This window comes from Rousettus aegyptiacus, unplaced genomic scaffold (assembly GCF_014176215.1).
Source record: "Rousettus aegyptiacus isolate mRouAeg1 unplaced genomic scaffold, mRouAeg1.p scaffold_m13_p_3, whole genome shotgun sequence".
NCBI classification, from domain to species: domain Eukaryota; kingdom Metazoa; phylum Chordata; class Mammalia; order Chiroptera; family Pteropodidae; genus Rousettus; species Rousettus aegyptiacus.
The window spans coordinates 84,209,982-84,233,487 of record NW_023416306.1 but is presented as its reverse complement, the minus strand read 5'-3'; the positions used below and the strand labels follow the sequence as shown (position 1 = coordinate 84,233,487).

The following is a 23,506-nucleotide window of genomic DNA, read 5'->3' as shown; positions in this document are numbered from 1 at the left end:
GAAGATATATGTACCCCTATGTTCACTGCAGCACTATTCACAGGGTCAAGACATAGAAAGAAACAATCCAAGTGTCCTTCAATGAATGACTGGACAAAGAAGCTGTGGTACATACATATAATGGAATACTACTCAGCTATAAGAAAAGATGAAATTCTGCCATTTGTGGATAGATCTTGAGAGTACTATGCTGAGTAAAGTAAGTTGATGGAAAAAGAGAAGAATCATATAATTTCACTCATGTGGGATAGAAAACAGAAAACAACAAATAAATAATCAAAAAACTCACTGACACATGCAACAGTATGGCGTTTATCAGAAGGGAAGTAGTATGGGGAGTGACTGAAGAGAGTAAAAGAGATCAAATATGTGGTGACAGAAGAAAACTAAACTTTGGGTGATGGGCGAGCACACAATGTAATATACAGATGATGTATTATATTGTACACTTGAAACTTATATAATCCTATTAACCAATGTCACCAAAAATTTTAATTTAAAAAAAAGGGGGAAAGAAGAATCGGTGAATCTTTGCCTAATGATACAGCAAGTAACTGTCTTTATTTTTCCATAGAAGAGTGACATGCCTACAGTAACATATTACTTGTAAAGGAATCTACGTGGAATTCCTTTTAACTATTTAAATGAGTCTGGAATCTTTATAGAAGGGGAGAAAAAAAAAGTGTACTGGAGCATCTAACCACCCTGAATCCCTAATCTAGGAAATATAGGTAGATAGCAGAGAAATAAATGAGTATACGTAGTTGGTCAGGCTTAGAAAAATATGGCTGACATTGTCCCTACCCAAACTTAATCATTTGCCACGGCCTGATTACTACTTTATTATGGTCTTAAAATTCCTGCTCTTTCAGACCATACGGTTCCAATTATTAAAAGGTAAAAAAATCTTATACTGAGAATGAAAAAGTAGAAGATACAAAGAAAGTTTTCCTAAAGAAGCTGTGGTACATATATATACAATGGAATATTACTTAGCCATAAGAAGAGATGAAATACTGCCATTTGTGACATCACGGATTGACCTCGAGATAATCATGCTAAGCGAAATAAGCCAAACAGAAAAAGTTGAAAATCACATGACATCACTCATATGTGAGACATAAACCTAAAAGTAACAAGTCAGCAGGACAAACAAACAGAGACTCATGGACATGCACAATAGACTAGAAGTTACCAGAGGGTAGCGGGGAGGGAGTAGAGGGGAGGTAGGTGAGGTAAAGGGGGTCAAATATGTGGTGACAGAAAGAAATCTAATTATGAGAGGTGAACTCACAGTGTAAATATACATACACCTTACTGTGAAAGTAAAGTGTACAGCTAAAACTTATTGGATTTCGTTAACCAGTGTCACCATAAAAATTAATTTTAAAAAAAGAAAGTTTTCCTGTTTCACTTTTCACAATGACTTATAGATTGAACAAAGAAAACCCAATTAAATACAAATTATTATTTTATAGGATAAATATAATTCATAGATACTAATAAAAATTCTATAGATCAAAGCACTAATTATTATATACTTTAGCATCAAAAATAAATTTTCTAAAACACAACCAATATAGGAAAGTACAAAGTAAATTTGAAAGTGATATAAACTGATATAGAAATTAGTAAACAATTCTACTGGAAAAAAATTGTGCAAGTCCACATTTATAAAAGATCAAAGCTAGAGCTATAGGATTATGAAAAGTCAAAATAGTAGAGAGCCGCTGGGGTGAAAAAGAATCATATCCAGAATATTTAAATTCAATATCTTAATAAGATAAAAATATACCCATGGAGGGAAAAAGAAAACTACTCAAAGAAATTCGAGGAATCTGAGGTCAGTCAGTAGGCTTTTCCCTACCCATCCCTGAGACAACAGCAAGGAACTAGAGAAATCTCTAGTTCTACATGTCCTCTGTATTATATTCTACAGTATTGATAAATTTTTCATAGGTTGAACTACTGAATTTATTCTAACACTGTCCAACTTACCGCCAATGCAGATGAATAAAAGCTGAAGATATTCTGCCGAAATTCTTTCAGGGCTTTTTTAAATACAACGTCCACTAGTGTGTCTTTCTTGCTGTCTTCACTATCTAGGTCATTCATCTGGGGACCACAGAAAGGGTTTTATATTAACTAATTGAAAAGAGGTGAATTCAACAGTGGACACATACCGTCTCTTCAACAATCACTGCCCTGAAAGTGTAAGCCACTGCTATTATGAGACCCAGGTAAAAGCACATCTAGATAGCCAAAGTTTTATTACTACTAGGTGATTTATAATGTCTTTTAACATTTATGATTCTATAGTCCTGCTACCAGAAAAACAACTTTAAGTATGCAATGATAAGCCTTACCTTCTCATATAGAATATGTAATAGAGTAAAATGGAAGTTGATAGTAAAGCCTAAAACCTTAAATCCTGTCTACTCAGTTGAAGGCATATCATATTACTTGCACCTTCCTGGCAAAGAGTAAACCATCTAACTTCCTGAAGCATATGTCACCTAGTTCTTGAGGGGCCATATCCTGATATATACAAGTATTCCATAGTCAACACTGCTCAGGAGACTAACTCAACATGTAAAGTGTACCTTTTTCAAAAGAAATTCATCCATGCTTTTTAAATCACTGGCACTTGCTATGATCTGGACAGAGTCATTTTGCCAATGCATAGACTCCAAAGCCACACTGCTGATCTTCACACTTCGCTTGCGCTTTGCCTTTGGAGAAGGCTCTTTGTTCTCTTTGAACTCCTTCCGGGAACTACCAGGCAATTCTGGGCTCAAAGGAGGTGTTGAATGATACCGAGTTGATTCTACAATTCAAAATTGTGTGGCCGAAAAAAAGAAAAAAAAAAAAAAGAGAGAAAGAAAAAGAAAAAGAAAGAAGAAATTTAGTAAAAATATTAAAAGCTCTACATCCTTCTTTTTAAGTTCCTTTAGTGAGTCACTGTAGGAAACACATGTAAATATCTGAAAAGGAAAGTAACAATATTTGACGTCAGGCAGTTAAGCAATAAATCCCGATTGCACATTTGTACAGAAAATCTACTTAAGTGTTATCACTTTTCAATGGGAAATGCTATCACATCTCCCAAGCAGCTAAGGTCTGATACTGAAAACCTAGATGGATGTGTCTTATAGAACTTGAAGCTCAGATCCCAAAAACCTCAGTCCCCAAAGAGTACACAATCACACTAGCATGTTAAATGCTGATTATTAACCCAGTCATTGCTTTATTGTATCTGTTTGAAAGAACATCCATCTATATAAAAGTCCAACAAATTAGTGAAGTTTGATAATTAGTATTTCCTTATTAGGAGCTAAAGCCATAAATGCTTTAATATTTTCTGGTGTTAGCCTGGCAATCTGTTTAGGCTCACTTCTGCTTCAGTTTCTTTTGTATTAGGTTTTTCTTATACATCTCCCAAATAACTGAATTTCTCAGAGAATTCCTGGAATGAACTGGCTTTGTATATAAAACTGGAAAGCACAACACATTTTTTCTGCAAATGTTTGCACCAGAAAAACTGGATTCCATGTAGTCCATTATAATCTAGAACTATACTGGATTATCCAAAACCCTATCTGGGGCTTGATGAGAATGTTGGCCCCTTCTCGTTTCACATACCTGTTAGTTTCCCTCACCTGTAGTCACCATACCCCCTTGTCAATGGTAAAAGCTAAATCTGCTAATGGGGGTGGGAAAAAAGGAGCCTCTTTCTAAATGCTTAATTCTACCTCAGGCAAGAACTGAAACAAACCCAATCTCAGATATGGCATCAGAATAAAAATTCTTAAGATACAGGATACAAGTACATTCAAATTGGTTATCATCTGATTTTAATTCCATTATATAACCTAGTTATATAATGATCTAATTTAATTTAGCAAAGTTGATATTATTCTTATAATATTTTCACACCCCAGGTGGAGCCACGGACCATACCCTGGGTGCGCCAGGCCCCAGGTGCGCCAGGCTCAGAGTATGTGGGAAGAAACGCCTTGCCTTCAGAGATCCAGTTCTTAATGGGAAACAGCAACAGCCATAGGTCAGAGGTGGAAGTTGGGGGTGGGGAGTAATTAGAAAAAAAAAAAAGGTCCATTTTCTCAACATATGAACTAATTGTTGGTACTTTCAAATGTGTTATGACTGATGCTTAGAAAGTTAAAATAACCACTATAACCATTATAAAGTCCCAGGCACTGACATAGGTAGATTCCAAATACAGAGCACAGTGGTTAAGAATGTGGAATCTGGTGCTAGATTGCCTAGATTCAAATCTCAGCTCTGCCAATTGCTATACATGTATAAGTAAATAACTTCTGTGTGCCTCAGTTTTCTCATCAATAATAATCACACCAACTTCAAAAAATTATTGTGAGGATCAATGCCTTTGTATGTAGTAAACACTCAAATATTAGCTGCTGTCGTCTTATTAGCTTTTACTAATAATACGTATTTATTAAGTGAGTGCATGATGGCTATATTTCAACACTTTAGAAAACTGAGGCTACCCAAAGAAAATCACAACCATTCCTGAAGTTGTCATTGCTCCACTGCTTTATGCCATATTTCCTTGGAACTTTTATTATAGGTACAGTATGATTTTAGAGTTATCTTTTTAGTTAAGTAAGCATTTAACAATCCTATCTCATTAGAATATCTAGCCACAGGGTGCCATTACAAATACTAGAGCAATAGCAAACTTTCAGAAGAAGTTAACAGGAATTATGAAGACAAATGTCATCCTTTGTCCATTTTTACCATCTGGAAACTGATGAGTTGGAGTCATATCTGAGCCAGCAAAGAGTGCCGAAACCTCTGACTGGGTGGCAGGTTTCACTCTGGTAGTCTTCTTCTCCCCTTGTTTTCCTTTGGCCCAGAATCTCATCTTAGCTCTCTGAGGTCTATTTTTTTAAAAAAAGGTAAAAATGGAAATCAGCGCATCCCCAGTGATAATACATGCACATCACTATAAGCTATATAAAAACCTTTCACATGCATTAGTTCATTTAACCTTCACACATAAATTTAAAAATATTTAACTTTTGATTTTGCATTTAAATTTTATCTGAAAGGTAAATAGTTTCTTTGTCTTAAATACAGAAGATGACTCAGAGACATTAAATAATTCCCTAAAATAATTGTTTACAAAGCAGTGGAACTAGGATTCCAACTTAGGTTTTCTAATTCCTAAACTGGTATCTCTTCATTCTTGGATTTAGTGTACAAATAATTTAAGAAGAAAGAAAATACTTTTAAAGAAATCACTAGTATGCCGTCACTTTACCCACTTTTACACCATTGTAATCACGATGCAGATACAATTTTAAATTTTTCTACTTACCATTTTGATAAAGGTTTTACTGTCATTCTTATATTCATGAATCATCAATATTGATAATTAACAAAAACCATCACTTACTTGAGTTATCTTACTAAGTTATCTTGCTGAGTAACAGTACTAAGTGCTGGTATAGGATTATGTTATTTAATCATAAAAAGTGTATTTCAAATTATGATAACCATTTTACAGGTGAGAAACTGGAGGCTTAAACGTTAGGTAACTTTCCCAAAGTTACACATCCAGTGAGTGACAAAGTTGAGAATCATACCTATGTACTATATTACCTCATTCTTAGTGCTTATATACTCTCTCCTATCATAAAAATCAAGGAACCACCTTGAGAAAATTACAACAGCTCACATTTACTGACAATATATCAGGTATTCTAATCCCATGCTAGGAGGCTTATTTGTACATTGTTTGTTCCTTCGTATGTTCATTGAGTCAATCAAAAGAATATTTGAGTATCTACTAGGCGCCAACCCCCTGAGCAGTTGAAAATCTGTATATAACTTTTGACTCCTGAAAAACTTAATTGCCTACTGTTAATAAATAGGTATAATTACCTTACCATGAGCAAAGTGAGGCTCAGAGGGCTAAAGGAACTGGAAGTTAAAATGAGGTCTATCTGGTTTTGAAGCCCATGTTCTTTTTTAAAGCTTATTATTCAACTTATCCATCCATTTTCATTCCTTTTCTGCTCCCTAGGGGCAAACCTTTTGAATTGACTTAGACTAATTCTTTTAATAGTCATGCTACTTATATTGCTATCATATTTGTCATCACAGATAATGATTAAGCATGTTCCACCACTTCTGTTCTACACCCTCCACAAACATAGACATGTCCCTAATAGAATCATATCATAATTATAGTTAGATCAATATTCAGCATTTTGTTTTAGTAATATTCACTATTTTTATTATGTAAATATTCATAACTGAGGCATGGAGTTCTCTGAAAAACCTATTTTATTCTAGAGTTAATAAATGTTTTGTTTTACACTCGCTTACTTTTCTACATACAATTCACCTCCAAGTGTTTCCCTATTTGTGTATATCTCCTCTCAACATGTTCAAATACAGAAGGTATTCATTCACTCCATCAGTTTTGTGTTCTTGAAATCTCCCTCAGAGCCTTCTAACCTGCTCCGATCTGGCATGATTTCCCTCAGTCTTTGGTGTACAACTATCACTTGAAAAGCTACTTTCCCTGTCATAATGGAGATTCCTTTCATCACTATCATTTTACAATGACATGTTTTTTGGCACGGATCTATTTTTATCCATTATGTTGGACCCTCGGTGGGCCTTTTCAATCTAGAAACATAACCTTTAGTTCTATAAAATTTATTTCAATTACTTTAATGATTTGTTGCTCTCTGTTTTCTTTGTTCTGTCTTTCCAGAGCTCCTATCACTGGGTCACTGGAGCTCCAGAACTGCTCCTCTAATTTTATCTTTTCTTGTCTATTTCTTCGGCTATTTGCTCAACTTTCTGAGATACGTCCTCAACTTTCTTTCTAACTCTTCTGAGTTGTTTCTTTGTGCTATTATATTTTTAATTTTTAAAAGCTCTTTTTATTATGAATGTTCCCTTTTCACACACTCTGCTTTCATGGATATAGTTATATTTATGTATGCAGAAAGTGTGCTGACAGTTGTAGTTGTCTTAAAGTTTTTTTCCCCCTGCATAGCTTATTTCTTCCAAGTTGTATTTTATCCATTAGGTTTTTTTCCAAGTTGTATTTTATCCATTAGCTTCTTTCATATGTTTCCTCAAATGTGTGGCGATCAAAAATAGGGTTAAAAAAAAAAAAGGCTGTTTGAAAGCTCTCATGTGCATTGTTGGGGCTTCCAAACTGTGGTTTCCCTTGTAAGGTTATCTGGCTGGTTTGTTTTGCAGGGAAACACCTGATACCAATATCTCTAGGTCTGTCATAGAGGGTGGGACAAAAATTCCGAAAGACTCCCTGAACCACCTGCTCATAGGGGTATATGAAATGTGGAATCTCGGTCGAAAAAAGCTAGGAGGTTTTAACATTCAGTATGTAAACATTCACTGAATCCCCTGTGCCAAGTATGTACCCCAGTTCTCAACTGTATCTGGTAACCTCCCAGTGCAGAGATCTTTTGTTTATCCTTTCCAAGGAATAAATCTCTTATTTTCTGCTAGGATTGGGGAAGATCAGTCAACTTGATGCTTCTTTCTGAGCTTTCTCCTATCAAGACATTTAAAATTTATTTACTTTTTGGATTCCAGTTTTTTTATTGTTGTCTCTTGTTGCATTGCTGTTGTTTTTTTGTCCTGGATAGGTTTTGTCATTTTAGCAATTTTGGAAAAGAAAGTGGAAATTAAATTATTATACATTTAATCTGCTATCTCCACCTGTATATTTGTACTATTATGTCGTATCTTGTTTGCCAAAATGTGTTCTCCAAGATAATATGGCTCTGGATTTGGGTTACCTTGGATGATGCCTCTACAGTCATTAAGGAAGAGGTCTTTAATATGATTATGAACCAGACAGATTTCGGTGTGATCTTCAAGTGCTCAATGAGGGCCTGAATGCCTTATATAACAATAAGGGACAAAGGTATTTATCTGACAAATAAAAATTCCATGTACTCTGTTAGAGAGAACATATTTATTTCCTGAAAGTCTTTTCCAGTTCCATTGTAGTACACTTAATTCAGAATAGAATCTAAGTCCAAAGCTGAAAAATACTTTCGATTTCATCTAGTCTAATTTCTTTTCTTTTATATCAAAACATCTTAAGTCATACGATTTAAAGATTTCCCCCAAATCATACTGCTAAACATATAGAAAGATAAAGCTCATTATATCTGATGTGCTTGTCACACACACAGTAGGTATTTAATATTTGTTGAAAACAGTCACATTTCAAAACTAGCTTCTCTATCAATTATGCTTTTAAAAAGAGACTCAGTATTTAACTATAGAGAATTAGAAAATAAAATTATATTATCCCTACTAACTCTCAGGGTATACTTTATACCTTATATCCGAATCTGAAGACTTCTGTCTCACTGCCAACTTAGTAATCTCTCCTTGAGACATAGTCTTATGAAGCTTTGCTTCTTCATCGACTGAAGAAAATCGCTGTGAGGTCTGTAATAAGTATATACGTGAAAAACTTTAAAACCAAGAAACTACATCATAGTACTGTAATTAAAACTCAGGTTATAGAATTTAAGAATTATACCTATTAAAAAACATAGAAAAATATATTAATATTATTCAGAGAGTCTATGAAATAAAAGAACCTACAAAAAAAATTATTAACTTCCTAAAGTAATCTGAAGTAAAGAGAACTTGGGTCAATGAAAATGCTGAAAAGGACCTACCAGCTCATGTTTTCTGACAATTTTATAAAGACTATCGAGTAGAAAGGTAAGAAAAAAGTCAAAACCATCTAAAGTTACAGACAAAAGATCCAGGATCTGATAAATATAGAATGCCAGTTCTTTCATACCTCCTTTTATTTGTCCCTAAAAGTTGATCATTATTTTTATGGCTTGACTTGCTATTATAGATTCTTATTATATCCAGTCAAAGATTCAAAATAACAAGAACACAGGAAGATAAGAAAAACCAAAGTACCAAAGAATAAAAAATTATTATCACCATTAATCATCTAAATTATAAAGAAATTACATAGCTATCAAACGGGAACCTGAATTTCAATTGGCAATTCTTGTTCCATTTGTTTACAGTATGCCTTTTTAAAGACAATCCTATTTGGAGGAGTGAATTTCTTGTTACCATTTCAAGTAATTTCCTAGTATTTCATACATCTATAGTTATATCTTTTCTTTAGCCCTTTAGTCTGCTTGACTAGAGCCTTATCAACAGAAATGATCTTGAGTTGTTAAAATTAAGAACAAAATTCTGCTTCTGGCAAAGACAGAGTAACAGGAACCTGTTTTATCCTCTTGCCTGAAAAAACCCAAATTAAAATCAGAAACATAATGAAAACCCACACAAAATAATATGAAACGGCAGTTATCAAGATGACAAATAATTATCCCGAGAGATGGGAAACATCTCTCAGTTTCCCATCTCTAGCTTAGCACCTTGAGACAGTTTCCAGGCTGTTACATAAATAGGGGGAATCCAGGCAAACCTCAGCTGACTCTGAGTTGAACACATGAAGCTGAAAATCCAGAGAGACCAAGGTAACCAGAAAATAAAAGACAGAGAGAGATGCACAAAGATTATCAGAGGGTCCCTGCTGAGTATTTACTGAGTACTAAGCACCATTTCTGTGTCAGACAACTACCCAAGACCAGGGAAAGGACCACCTGAAAGGATTAAAGGTAATGGTGCTCAGCACTCACAGAAGACCAGTAATAGTGCCTGTGTCCAAGAGTGACAGTACATAACTTAATGATTCCCAGGGTACTGGGTACAGCACACAGAAAATCTTGCCTCAACACTCTAGACTAAGTACTGCACTGTTTGAGCCTAACAGATCTTTATTTAATAGTAAAATGATCACAACAGTCAAGCTAATTAACGTATCATCTCTGCAGACAGTTACTTTATTTTTTCTTTGGTAGTGACAGCACCTAAAATCTATTCCCTTGACAAATTTCCAGTACTCAATACAGTAAGCCTAATAAACCTTAAAAGGAAGACATAAAAGGACAAAAGTGCTTCTAGAATAAGTCTCTGGAATATTGCTGGAATATAATAGGCTTGAGAATATTAATCAAATATAAAATATCCAGCATCCAACATGGTAAAATTCACAAAGTCAGGCATCCAGTAAGAAATAACTAGGCATGCAAAGAAGTAAGAATATATACTGAGAATGAGGAGAAAAATCAATCCATCTATAATGACTCAAAACTGACACAAATGTTATTGAGTACTAGGAGATTAGAGAACTGACTAAAGAAAAAGAACTTAAAATGGTGATTCAAGGTGACATATTTTTAGAGGCAAAAAAACAAGGCATAAAGAAAGGAAAAAGTGTCCTTTGGAGATTGAGCAGTAAAGAGGAAAAGGAGCAGAAGGGGAAAATTTAGAATCCAGCAAGGCAAAAGAGAAGTAAAATAATGGAGGGCTCAACATTGCCTCCACTACCACACACACAAAAGACAAACCCAAAACAGGTTGTCTGTAAAAGAAAGTGACCTTTGCTACACTGACAGAAGAGAAAGTTCTTGAATTCAGTATCTTATAAACTACCTCCACTGCATAAAACAAATAAATTAAAACATACATAATTTACATCAGCTACAATAAGAAAACAAAACCAAAACCAAAATTAGAAGCAAAACAACTCAGTTCCTTAACTCTATCTCCCACTCCACTCCCCCAAAAAACCAAGCATGAAGCAGAAAATTGTAACTCAAAAATGAATTAAATATCCTCAACTATGTGAAAGACCAGAAAGAGATGAAAAGAGTTGAATGAACTCAGAAAAGAAATGATAGTTAAATGAAGACTATAAGATAGGTAAGAGAAAGAATTACAAATGGAAATTTAAAGGGGATTGAATAAAGGATGTTAGATAATGAAAAATATAAAATGATATAAAGAAATAAGATAAAAGGAGTCAGAGAGAAGGTGACTGAAACTGAAAGAAAAAGAAGAAAAAACTTATTTATAATTGGAGTCCCTACAGAAGAAAAATAAAACAATGTATTACTAAAATTCAAAATTATAATCCATGAAAACTTACCAAAAATAAAGCAAAACCAGAATTTACATATTGACAAAGACCTGCAAGTATATAGGGTAATTAATCTATCATGATCAACTTGAAGATACATCCTAAACTTTAAATACTAAAAAAAAAAAAAAATTCTGAAGGCTTGCAAAAAGATAAAAAAACTTAGAAGGGCAAGAAAATTAGACTGGCAATAGACTTACCAAAAATAACAAAACCAGAAAACAATAACTTAACAATTTCAAAAAAAACTCAGGAAAAAAAAGTATGAATTAAGGATTTTACATGTAGCCAATATGCCCCTTCAAATATCAAGCTTTTAAAAAGAACTCAGAGAATTCCATAGCTCTGAGCTCTTTGTTAGTAATCTACTAGGGGAGAGCTTCACCCAACCAAGAGAACGGGGAAACTTTAATAAGCAAAATTACATGGTTCTAACACAGTAGAAATCTAAAAACTAGGAATAGATGGAAGAAGAAAAGTAGAGACTAGAATAACTCGTCAATAGTTGGGTCACAGTAAGTGAGAATTTAAGAATATTATTCATTAAAAAATGACTAGACGGTAATTGGTTAAATAAAAAATGGCAAATTAAAGGCATTTTAAAAAGTTATATACAAAGGTAAACAAATGATAGAACAAGTACATGACCATCCCTAATTATTAAAAGAAATTTTAAAAAATAAAGAAAACATGTAACGTAAACACAGCAAATTTAATGTAATAGGTAATATAAAACTATAAGAAAGAGTTGAGACTATCAGTGATATAAACAAATATAGATTTAACTCATTTATTTGGGGGAAAAATTATAATTTGGCTCACAAAGCAGGACTAAACTAGACTGCATACAAAACACATATCTAAAACAAAAGTATCCAAAAAGGCTAAAAATAAAGGGATGATCAAAAGTATTCTGAGTACATAGAATAAAAAAAAAAGAGGCTATAATATTACTATTTAAGTAAAATTCAAGCAAAATGCATTAAATGTGACAAAGGATATTTTAAAATACTAAACTCATAAACACAATGAATAACAGGAGACTTTAACACAACATTCTCTATATGACAGATCAAGTGTAGAAAAAATAAAAATCTAGAAGAGACGCAATATAATCAATTAAGTAGAAATTATGGATATGTATTGAAATTTTATACTCGGAATAGAGAATGTACCTTATCAAAAGCACATGGTACATTCACAAGAAACTGATCACATTAAGTAAAATTTAAAAAGTACTGGTAAATTTTATCAAATAGAAACATTTCAAATACTCTTTGATCACAATCTAACAATACTAGAAACTAATAATTTAAAAGCTAAAAAAAAAATCATTATACAAATTTTGGGTAAAAAAAGTAGTATAAATTGAAATTACATTTTTCTAATACAATAAAAACTTTACACATCACAATAAACAAGATACATCCGACGTAACAATCAGGAAAATTTATAGCCTTAAAAGCTTATACCAGTAAAAATAAATTAAATAAATGATTCAACTCCCCAACTCAAAAGCTAGAAAAATAAGAAAGTAAACCAAAAGAAAGCACAAGGAAATAATAAAAATCAGAAATGAGTGGAAAATGGGAGAAAAAAGTAGGTTTAATAAATAAATCAAAATCCTGTTATTTTGGAAAAAGTTAACAAATGACTAGATGACTTAAAGGAAGAAAGAAAATAACACAAATATACAAAATAAGAAATGACAAAAAGGAAATACCATTGAAATAGACAATTTTTAAAAATCTTAAAAGCCTACTTTCCAGACTTCTATGCAAATAAACCTAAAAAGTTAGATGATGTGGATAATTTCATAAGAAAATACTATTTACTAAAACTGACCCAATTAGATAGAAAGCTTAAAAGACTAATTTCCCTAGAAGAAAAAAAGGAACTTATGAAGGAATTAGGCCACAAAAAAGTACCAATCCCAAATGGTTTCATAGAGAAATTCTACCAAATCTTCAAAGAACATAGTCACAATGCTATAAACTGTCCCTGGTTTTTGTGGGGTAATAAAATACACAGAGAAATACTGAGTGTATTCAATCCAAACCTCTTTGTTCAATACCAACTGGTTTTCCAACTTTCAATAACTGCCGTCAAAATCACTAGCCTAGGTCCTAAGACCCTATAAACATCCTCTCCTAACCTTCCCTGAAGTTACTTAGACCTAGTCAAGGTAGATTTTCACTTAGTGTAAAATAAGCTAATAAAAACTTAGCCTTGCTTGATCAACAGGTTTTTCTGGCAGCTTTTTGGAGAGTGGACAGTGAAAAGAAGGAAAATTAAACACAGGTAATAAGGACTGGAGAGTATCTAAGAGAATAACATACAAAAATAGCAATATAAGAAGTGACAGCAGTTTTGGGAGGAAGATGAGAAATTACTTTTATCATACTGGAGATAAGACATTCTGGAGAACTATTTGGGACTCAGAGTCATAGAAATAAGTTAAGTGATTTAAGTCTGGGGAATGGTAGAAGAAACTATACAGAAAAAAACTGTTACCTACACTAATCCTACAAATAAGAGATAGAAATGATTTTACTAACTCGCCATTCAGAAGAATGAGAGGCTAAATACTATAAGAAAGCCACCTTAAAAACACTGCTTAAAAGAACATGTCATTCTTCTTGGGTAAAAGCCAGCACAGTGGGTATTAGAACCGAGTGACAGCAGCAAATGGAGACTAATGGTAGAGTTCAAAGCAGAAAATTTTTTTAAAAAACACTAAACTCTTAAGGAGGAAAACTACTACTCTTGTCTCCACTCCTCCACAGCAGGTTGGGTTAAAAACTGATTCACTATTCATTGACTCAGATGGTAATGGTTACCAAAGCCGCTTTGGGGATTTCATTTAGAACTCTACCTCATTAGATATTTCTTCTAATATTGAATGACACTCTTCTTAGTGAATGTCAGTGAAAGAAGCACTTTATCCAGAAAACAAAACAAAGCAAATCATTATCCGGTTTTTTAAAATCCAAGTGCCCAGAAAATCGAGCCCATTTAAAATCCAAGAGATATTTCAATTTTGAGAATTCAATAGATTCCATTTAGAAACAATTAGTCTTCATCTTTACAATATCAGAACATTAAACATGGCATATATTCAAGTTAAACAAATAGAAACACATTTTAAAACTGTTCCTACCCTTCCCACCCCCAAGCCCAATAAGTATCTATCAGCATATTCTAGAAAGCAAAGCTTCTTCATGCAAATGTCCACCAGAAACAAACACCACCACCTGTTCCTAAAATAGCTAGAAATGAAAATAGAAGGACAGTGAGAAAGCTGGAGAGGTGACTAACAACACTGTGCAGGGTGGGTGCTCTACAACTACTGGCATGCAGTGACTGTCAAGCACGTGAACAGAATCATAGGCAGAGGCTACCAGCTGGAACGTTTAAAGGGGCTGAATGCTCCAAGCAGAAAGCCCAACTTTCTGCTTCATCTCAGTTAAGAGTTTTCAGTGAGAGAATTCTATCACCAAAAGGACTAAGGTTTGTAACAAAGGAAACTCTCAGGAACGAAACAGCAATTATAAAGGCTGAGTTCTTCCACAAATGAAAAATCTATGTATGCTTTAGAGAATGAATTAAGTATGCCCCTTATTTACCCTAAAAAATATAAGCAGCACTTTTCATTAAAATTAGATACCGCCAAAATGGAGCTACTTTATCCGACAATGAAGAGAGGGCTTTGGCTCTAGTTTTATATATCGAGGGATATACAGGTTGTTTGCAACTTTTACGATCCTACAGTTTGGCTCAGGGTAATGACTCATTTGTCTAATTAGAGACCAGGTCATGAGTTTTTGTTTTTTCTGTCTTAGAATATCAATATTATCATGTAAAAACTGGGTCTATTTCCAATAAAAAAAGATAATGAGAATATTATAGAAATTAGCAAAAATTTTAATTAACTAGATATTTGGCACAAACAGCTTAAAACAGTTCAAAGATAAAATATCTAAAAAGTCAAAAGAAGACCATCCTAAAATTTTCCTCTCAGTGAACAGATACTAAAGAAGAGCATTACTGATCCAACTCAGTTAAGTATATGCATGGAAAAAAAATGCATATCATTCCATTTTATCAGTGAAAATGTTTTAGAAAATATTAGACAAAGAGGGTTATTATACTGAACATTTTCTAGGAAAATTCCAAAATCAAATACTTTATATCCATACTTGTCAAACTATATATATATATATATATATGTATATGTATATGTATATGTATATGTATAATATATATATATATATAATCATTTTGGATGAAATGCGATGATAAAGCTAGTACAGCTTTATTCAAACCTAACGCCAACATTCTAATTTGTGATTAATACAAACTCACATTATATACAGCCTTCCTTGGCTAGGTTGGTCCAGAGAGATATTTTTGGCATTGCTCATTAAATCTTTAAAAATTCATGTTCATTTTTCTATTACTAAAAAATTAGGGAGGGGAAGCAAGGCAAAAAGAAAAAAAAGAGCAAGCAAGACTACCATTTCAATTAAAAGCTATTTTAATTGATTGTTTAACACGTACCCTGTTCACTAGACCAGGGAGGGAGATCAACAAACTATGGCCAGCAGATCAAATTACAGACCACTGCCTGTTTTTGTAAATAGTTTTATTGGAACACAGCTATGCCCATTTGTTTACTTATTGTCTGTGGCTGTTTTCACTCTACAGTGGCAGAATTAAGTAGTTCCAACAGAAACTGTATGGCCCACAAACTCTAAAATACTTACTATCTGGCCCTTTACAGAAAAAAATTTGAGGGCTCCTGCTCTCTAGACCTTTTAAGACATAACATAGAAAATTTCTATATTAGTGCTAAGTAACCTTAATGTTGCCCAATTTATGATTTGACATACACTGTTAAAGTGCCCTTTATCCAAGTCTCATTAAAGTTTAGCTTATTTGCTGTGTTCACTGAGGTTTCCCATGAACAAACCATTATACGAGGAAGAAGCTGTGAAGGTTAGCTTTAGATTAGCAAAGACTATTCTCATCAGATTTGCTTGTTGCCTATTTTTCTTATATTGCTGTAAAATTACCATTTCGGAGTCACTGTGAGAGGCCTGACCCAGGCTGGGTGCAGGCCCTAGCTCAGAGTGAGAAGGTTGGTCAAGGGAGAGAAGGGGCTCAATAATGTCATCGTAATCATCTTCCTCTGTATCCCCCTCCCCATCGGCAAAAGTACCTCTAGTCAAGAAATCGGAGCGCGTCCGCGCCATTCGAGCTTTCTTTTTATGGGCCGGTCTGGCAACCTGCTTGACCAAATGATAAAACACATAACACAACAATGTTTTGTTTTGGGTTTTTTGGAGATGATGCCAATGAAAGACATCAATCAGAGAGCTCATGAATTTCTTGAAACATCCCTCCACCCCACCATGCCCTTTCCACTAGAAGTGACAGAAATAACCAAAAGTAATTCATATACATTACTCTGGACAAAAGATGAGAATGGAAGCTAAATCTACACTGTTCTTCTCTATAGCCAAGGAAGTCATCTTTCACTGCCATGGTAAGTCACCAGAGTCACTTGCATAAATCGCCTTGTTTTTCTTAGCCACTTCTTTTGCAAATATAATCTGGGTTTCTCAGGCATCATTCCTTGCCTAAAGTACACCTCCTTAAGTATACACACTTAACTCATAGCTTCTTTCTCTATAAACCCTTGGGAGTAAATGAGTAGATGAGATGCTCTATCTATAAGAACAATAATTTCCAAAATAGTATGCATCTATTTTGCATAGAAGACAGATAAACAAAATTTAATACTTACCTCTCCTTGGCCCGGCCCAGTTAATTTCATGGGTTTCCAAGTTGGTTCATTTTGTTTATGGGGTTGAGGATTTCCACTGTTTAAGGCTTCCTTGTTGACACTTAGGATAAAAAAGCAAGATTATACTTCAGTTCCTAGCAGATATCCCATGGCAGCAATCCTAAGGTATAACACGAAATACAGTCTAACAAGCTAGGACAAAGAATTTCAACAACTTCCATAAATATTTCCAGATCTTTTTCAATTCCTAAAATGATACTTCAAAAATTTCCTGCTTACCTATAGTATTAAGAATTTACACATATGAATGAATTACTGCAGGCCCTGCCCTGGTAATCACTGGATATATTCCACTAATATGACATATGCTTAAGAACAGTAGCAGAATTAGCTCAAGAAATGAAATGGATTTAATGATGAGAAAGGAAAAATACAAAATCCCTAAATTTTGAGAATCAGTTTTAGAAGGGGTCTTTTACTCTTAATCATAAAATACCTGATAAGTATTTTTGGTTAGCAAATACTATTCCCATCAGACTATTCCCTCCAAACCTCCTCCCATCTGGTAACCATCAGTTTGGTCTCCATATCTATGAATGTTTCTGTTTTGTTTTTTAGTTTATTTTGTTCTTTAGATTCCACTAATAAGTGAGAGCATATGGTACTTGTCTTTCCCTGTCTGAATTATTTTACTTAGCACAATACCCTTTAGGTCCACCTTGTAGTTTTTGTTAATGAAACCTACAAATAAGCCCTCTATAAAACAGATTTATGGATTTATGAATCTAACAACTCTATACACACACGCGCGCGCACACACACACACACACATACACACACACAAACCCTCCTCACATCACTAAACTTAATTAGAATGACAGGAAATGTTTTTAACACTCTGATGGGCTACACAGAGTCTTGGAACTTCTGGGCAATTTCTAGGGTAATGGGCAGGAACAGGACCTCAAATTATCATTTAGTCCAAATATATTTCATAGTGGAAAAATAAAATACCAAATATCTCTCACCCACATTTACAAAGGGTTTCTATAAAATCTGTATGTCATTTTAAAGACTAAAAGATTTAAAAGCTCGGGCTTTTAAAGATAAGAGAGAAAAAGTTATTTTCACAGTTATCTTTTACAGATAAGAGAGAAAAAATTATTTTCATAGTTAACACAAAATTTAATTTTGTAGCCCTAAAATACAGCCCTCCTTTCCTTTAAACAGTGATCTTCTCCCACAAGAACTGAAAGAATCTACTGTATATAAAGATTTAATACAAATATCTTAAAATGTATCAAATTTGTTATTTATCACTGAAAAATGCTTTTCTTGTGGCAACCACTAGTTAAAAAAACTTAAAAGTAACAAACTTCCACCTATATGAGGTACCTAATGTAATCGAAATCTTAGAAACAGAAAAAAGAATCGTTTTTACGGGTTTGGGTAAGGGAGATAGGGGGAATTGTTCAATGGGTAATAGAGTTTGTTTTAGCAAGATGAAAGGTTCTAGAGAGCTGTTGCACAACAATGTGCGCATAGTTACTACTACTATACTCTATACTTAAAAAGAGTAAAGTTGGTACATGTTATGTGTTTTACCACAAAAAAGTAGAAAAAATTATGAAGAACAAAAATAGGACAACAGCTGTGACAAAGCACATTAACTTTAAAGCCTGACACCTGCTCCAGGGCAACCAGCATTTGCTGAATGCCTACTATGTTTATAGGCACTGTATTGCCCTTTACGAAGGCTTTCTCAATTAATGGGAAGGAACCAAAAACTCTATCTGTGCTAAGTTAAAGATTCCTAGGGTATAATTATATCCGATTTCAGGTGGTTGGTGGAGTCAAGTAGAGAATTATTTTACAGAGAGAAAATGGCTAATTTGAGTAGCACCCATACAAATAGTTAGGGCAGATCAAGGCATACCTGGTTCTATTGCATTTCACAGATGCTGCGATTTTTAAAAACTGAAGGCAAGCCCCTCCACCAGCAAAAAGATCCACTCACTTTATTGGGATACTTCGCTTTCTTGTGGTGGTCTGGAACCAAACCCACAATATCTCTGAGGTATGCCTGTAAAATTCTCCAAAAAGTTTCCCATTTATACATAAAAATAAACAAACATTTCACTTACAGGGATATAATCGTATTGTCTTTTGGTGTGAAGAAAATGGCCCTAGTAGTTCCATCTCTGGAAGGGTCATCAGAAGAATGGCCATAAGAATGAGTCGGCCTAAAGTGTTCTCTTTTTGAAATGCGATTATTAGAGAGTTTACAGGCTACATTGAGTTGAGTACACATTCTGTCTGTCTTGGATAATTCATTGACAGTACTAGATTGGCATGGGCTTTCTTTTCTTTCGAAGAACAGGGTGACAGGTCGGTCTTTCAGGGGTAAGTGAACAGAGGGACCATATTTTGGAGCAAGAGCTGCCTCTTTTACAGTTACTGGTGAAGGTCCTAGTACACTGGGTTCTTCCTTATTTAGGGTATTTAGGATAAGGAGAGAGGATGGCCTCTCTATTCTTTGCTTTGATTGGTGGAAAGATGGAACCAGGGAAGACTCCCCCATTCTTGGTTTTTCAATTGTCTTGAAGGCTTTACGCTCCCTCTCTAAAATATCTGTTTGCTGGCGAATCTGTTCCATCATCTCCTTTTCATTCTGCTGCTGCAACTGCTTCTGCCTTTCTTCCTTCTCAGTGTTTAGCTTTTCCAACTTCTTAAGCACAGTATTAGAAGAATCTGTATTCAAAGAAGCAACAACTTGATTTTCTCCTAAGGAGTGATACTTTTTGCCTTCCCTGTTGACAGCCAAAGTAAGAGCTGGAAGTGTTTCTTCACTTTCCAATAGTTTATTTTTCTGGATACTTGTGTCTACTTGGGAACTTGTTTTCAATGGGTCCTGCTGGGGAATATAAAAAAATGTAGGCAGACTACTTGAAATAAAGGAGTCTCTCAGCTGTGGCTTACAAGTAATAGATTCAGAACTGCAAACCAAGTTTTCTTTCTTAGTCCCATTCTTCAAATGCATTGAGTCAGAGGGTACTCCCTTTTGAATCAATGTAGTTTCACTTGAGGCACTAAGGGCATTGTCCTGTGAATCAAATTTTGGACTCCTGGATATCTTAGGTGATAGAAACGGCAAGTCTCCTTCATCTAAAATTATGGATTCTTGTTTGCTCTTTTGGCTTTCCTCACAGCTCAGATGTTCCAAGCTTCCTTGAGAGCTTTCACTATCAGGTGTATCCTGTAGAGACTGAAGGCCCTCGGACATCAGTTCTGCAGACCATCTGCGTTCTTCTGAAGGAGACACACCACCAAGAGAACGAACTTTCAGCAATTCTAAGCTAAATATAGCTTGTTCCAGTTCTCTCATTCTCCGACTTTCTCTTTTGGCCCGACCTACTTTTTTCTGGTGGAGATCCTCCAAGGACTTGGGTCTCTCTCTTACAATCACATCTTCCTGCAAGTCCACACCACTTTGGCTTCTGGCTCTCTCCTGTCGCTTGTTTGGGGACTCCTGCAAGCAGTCCACTGAACTAATTCGATTACTCTCTATCACAGATTTACATTCCTCTACAGCTTTTACTCTGTTGTCAAATGAACAATCCTCCCATTCTGAAGGGTCTGAACCCTGAATATTCAGAGCTCCATATGGCTCAGTATTCATCAATTCAGATTCTAGTTTTGTTGCTTTTAGTCTTTGTCCTTTTAAAGTTTTAAATCTATATTAAAATAGAAAAAAAGTGGGTTAAAGATTTCTCTTGGTTACCACTGGAGAGAATGCATTTACTAAGAATTTAAGAAAAAAATGGAAAGCATCAAAATTTTCTTTTTATTATACGTAAGTATTTCTCAAATTAACTTGGATGCACATTTCATAATTCTATTTCCATGTGTGAGAATATATTTCATTAAGCATATTATTCCTAATTGCGTTCTACTCAAAAATAAATCGGAAGTAAAGCTCTCGTTTAATAATATCCTTATTTTAAGGTAAACCTTAACATTGAAAATAAAATTTCTAAAGGTAAAAACACTTGCATATTGATAATTTTTAATGACTCTAATATAAAAGTTGACTCTTAGCAATTATAACCACAAACCCATGTGGATTTTTAATCCAATTTAGTTCAATAAATACTTATTTAGCTTCTATTATAGACAACCCAGTGTAGGTTAAAACTGCTAGGAGTACCACAGTTCAGTGGAGAAGACAAATTGTACATAATCAATTCTAATACAAGTTAGGCAACTGTTAGAACAGAGGTACGACCAACATACTTGGGAAGAAAAAAAAAGTAATTATTTTAACAACAACGATTACCTTTGTCTTGCTCTGAATCCTCTACATATTGACTGCAAAAGGATAATTTTGTTCCTTTGTTCTTGGTATCTCTTACTTTCCCTGTAGCCTTTCCATCTTGCCTGTATGCAGACAGCAGCCATGTGCCTGAGCCTACAATGCTCCCTCCAACTCCGCTGGATGATGATGGCTGCCATCCGGAGTTCCAAATACCGTTGCCTCTCTAAGTGAGCACGCCAGGAAGCCTGGAGAAGAGTAGCTGCACTAGCCTTAAGTAAAGGATCCTTCTGCACAGCTGCATCTCTGACTTGCTTCTGATTTAGATAATTCCTCCAGAATTGCTGGGGGGGAAGACAAAATAATTGAAACTGTTGTCATATCTTATACCACATTTTCATAGAAAAAGGAAAAAAGAATAAATTTCTTATGTCATAATTAGAGGGTAATTGGCTAAAGAGCTAAATTCTGAGTGATTAAAAAAAGTTTTCTGGATATGCTGGACTAAAACAACTATTTTAGATAATATAACCTCAATAAAGTTAATTACAGAATTTAAAATAATTTAAAATTTTTTTGTACTTTCATGCCCTATACATTGATTGAAACAAATTACATTACATCCTTATGCTACAATTTACCAATATTAATGAACTTAAGGTCAACATGCACACATTTCAAAGATTAACATATTAAAGATTTTCTTGTATGAACAGAGAAAGTCCTGTGGAAAACAGTCATCATATAAATCAATAGGGGAGAAAAAAAAAACAGATAAATGGGAAATAAGGTACCTGTAATCCAAGATGAGTATCTAACAATAATGCATGTATATCATTCAAATATCACTCAGAAACTATTAAATAAAAATAACAATATCAACAAAAACTAAGGCACATACTCCTCTGCCCCGATCATACCTCATAAGACATTATAAATATAAATTCAATTTAATTTAAATTCAGCTCCATCAATATTTATTAATAGGCTATTATTATATGTGGATACTATCAACATTTCAAAAATGAGGACACATTGTCATCACTGAAGAAGTTTACATTCTTATTTATATGTTTCACAGTAGAACATTTCTCGTTACTAAAGCAAAGGCCAAATAAACTAGCCAATCTCATGCCAGGAATCTTTTGCTTCCCACCTGGATAATAATGGATGCCTGTCTCAGATGAAGGAAATGCTGCCTGCACAACAAAACCCTGAACCATCGCTGCAACAATATGATTCTGCGAAGCACTTCTTGGTGAAGCAAATCTTGTAGGTGTTGTCGTTCTTGCTCTTTTAGAAATACCTACCAGAAGGAAGAAAGATGAGGTATACAGTTTAAGAAAAAAATGAGAAAATTAATTTCATGAATAATCCCTTCTGTGATAAGCGTTTTTAGAGAAGAACAAAGATAGTGGCAGATATGTAAAAGCAGTACTATTAATATTTATATCGATTTATCCAAACTAGTTATTCTCAAATAAAAAGAAAACAATACAGAAGGAGAACTGGAAGGTGAGCATGAGTACAAAAATGTCAGTGCCAGAGATTATGATACATTATTCCCTTGGGAAATTCACCATCATGAGCCAATGTACTACTGGTAGTATATCATATTTTTCAAGGATATTGGGGTGGAGAAAAAAAAGTTGAGAACCATAGATATTGAGGTTTGATCCTAACATGAATAATAAGCCTTTCTGAAACCCAGTATGTTGCCCAAAGCTATTAATCAGTTTCTTGACTCCTTCACTCCATTAAAAAAATCTGTACGAATTTAGGGGAATGCAAAGAAAACTTAGACATAGTCCCTAGGAAACAGGATTTACACTCATCTTTAAGAGCAGGTATATACTAAAAACTGTATATATACAAGGTACACTATGTAAGGTTTTAATGTATGCATATATTGTGAAATGATTGCCACAATCACATTAATCAGCATATGCATCGCCTCCCATTTTTGTCAACAAGAAATAAATACTTTTCAAAAGAGCACATAAGCTTCCAGTCAAGATAGTGGAGTAGGTAAATGCTACACTTCCCTCTTCTCACAACCACATCAAAATTACAACTACAGAATAGCCATCATGGGAGTAACTTGAAGCCTAGCTGAACTTAAGTCCTACAACTGGGGACATATAGCAGAGGCAGACACAAAACAGGCTGATTTCATATCTGGCAGTTGAGAAATGGAAGTGATATTTCAGCTGCAGAGGCACCCTGGGAAGAGTGAGGAGTCACAGCCTTGCACCGGGCTCCCCGCTCAGGGTTCCAGTGCCAGGAAGAGAAGTATCCAAAACTTCTGGCTGTGAAAACC

The 23,506-nt window shown here is 34.4% G+C and overlaps 1 protein-coding gene across 10 annotated transcripts in view; it reads right to left on the bottom strand.

Moving 5' to 3' along the window:
• Nucleotides 1-23,506, bottom strand: part of MYO9A (myosin IXA) — a 224,161-nt gene that overhangs the window by 58,800 nt on the left and 141,855 nt on the right. For 5 of the 10 annotated variants that reach the window (XM_036217683.1, XM_036217679.1, XM_036217682.1 and 2 more), the window contains 9 exons: nt 22,343-22,492; nt 21,211-21,530; nt 19,019-20,608; nt 16,875-16,974; nt 16,141-16,356; nt 8,381-8,493; nt 4,780-4,922; nt 2,604-2,827; nt 1,999-2,115 (listed from right to left, as the gene is read on the bottom strand). In XM_036217683.1, coding sequence (XP_036073576.1) covers nt 1,999-2,115; nt 2,604-2,827; nt 4,780-4,922; nt 8,381-8,493; nt 16,141-16,356; nt 16,875-16,974; nt 19,019-20,608; nt 21,211-21,530; nt 22,343-22,492 — 2,973 coding nt within the window. The remainder of the gene's footprint in view (nt 1-1,998; nt 2,116-2,603; nt 2,828-4,779; nt 4,923-8,380; nt 8,494-16,140; nt 16,357-16,874; nt 16,975-19,018; nt 20,609-21,210; nt 21,531-22,342; nt 22,493-23,506) is intronic. The other 5 variants (XM_036217684.1, XM_036217685.1, XM_016126831.2 and 2 more) reach the window with 2 other exon arrangements.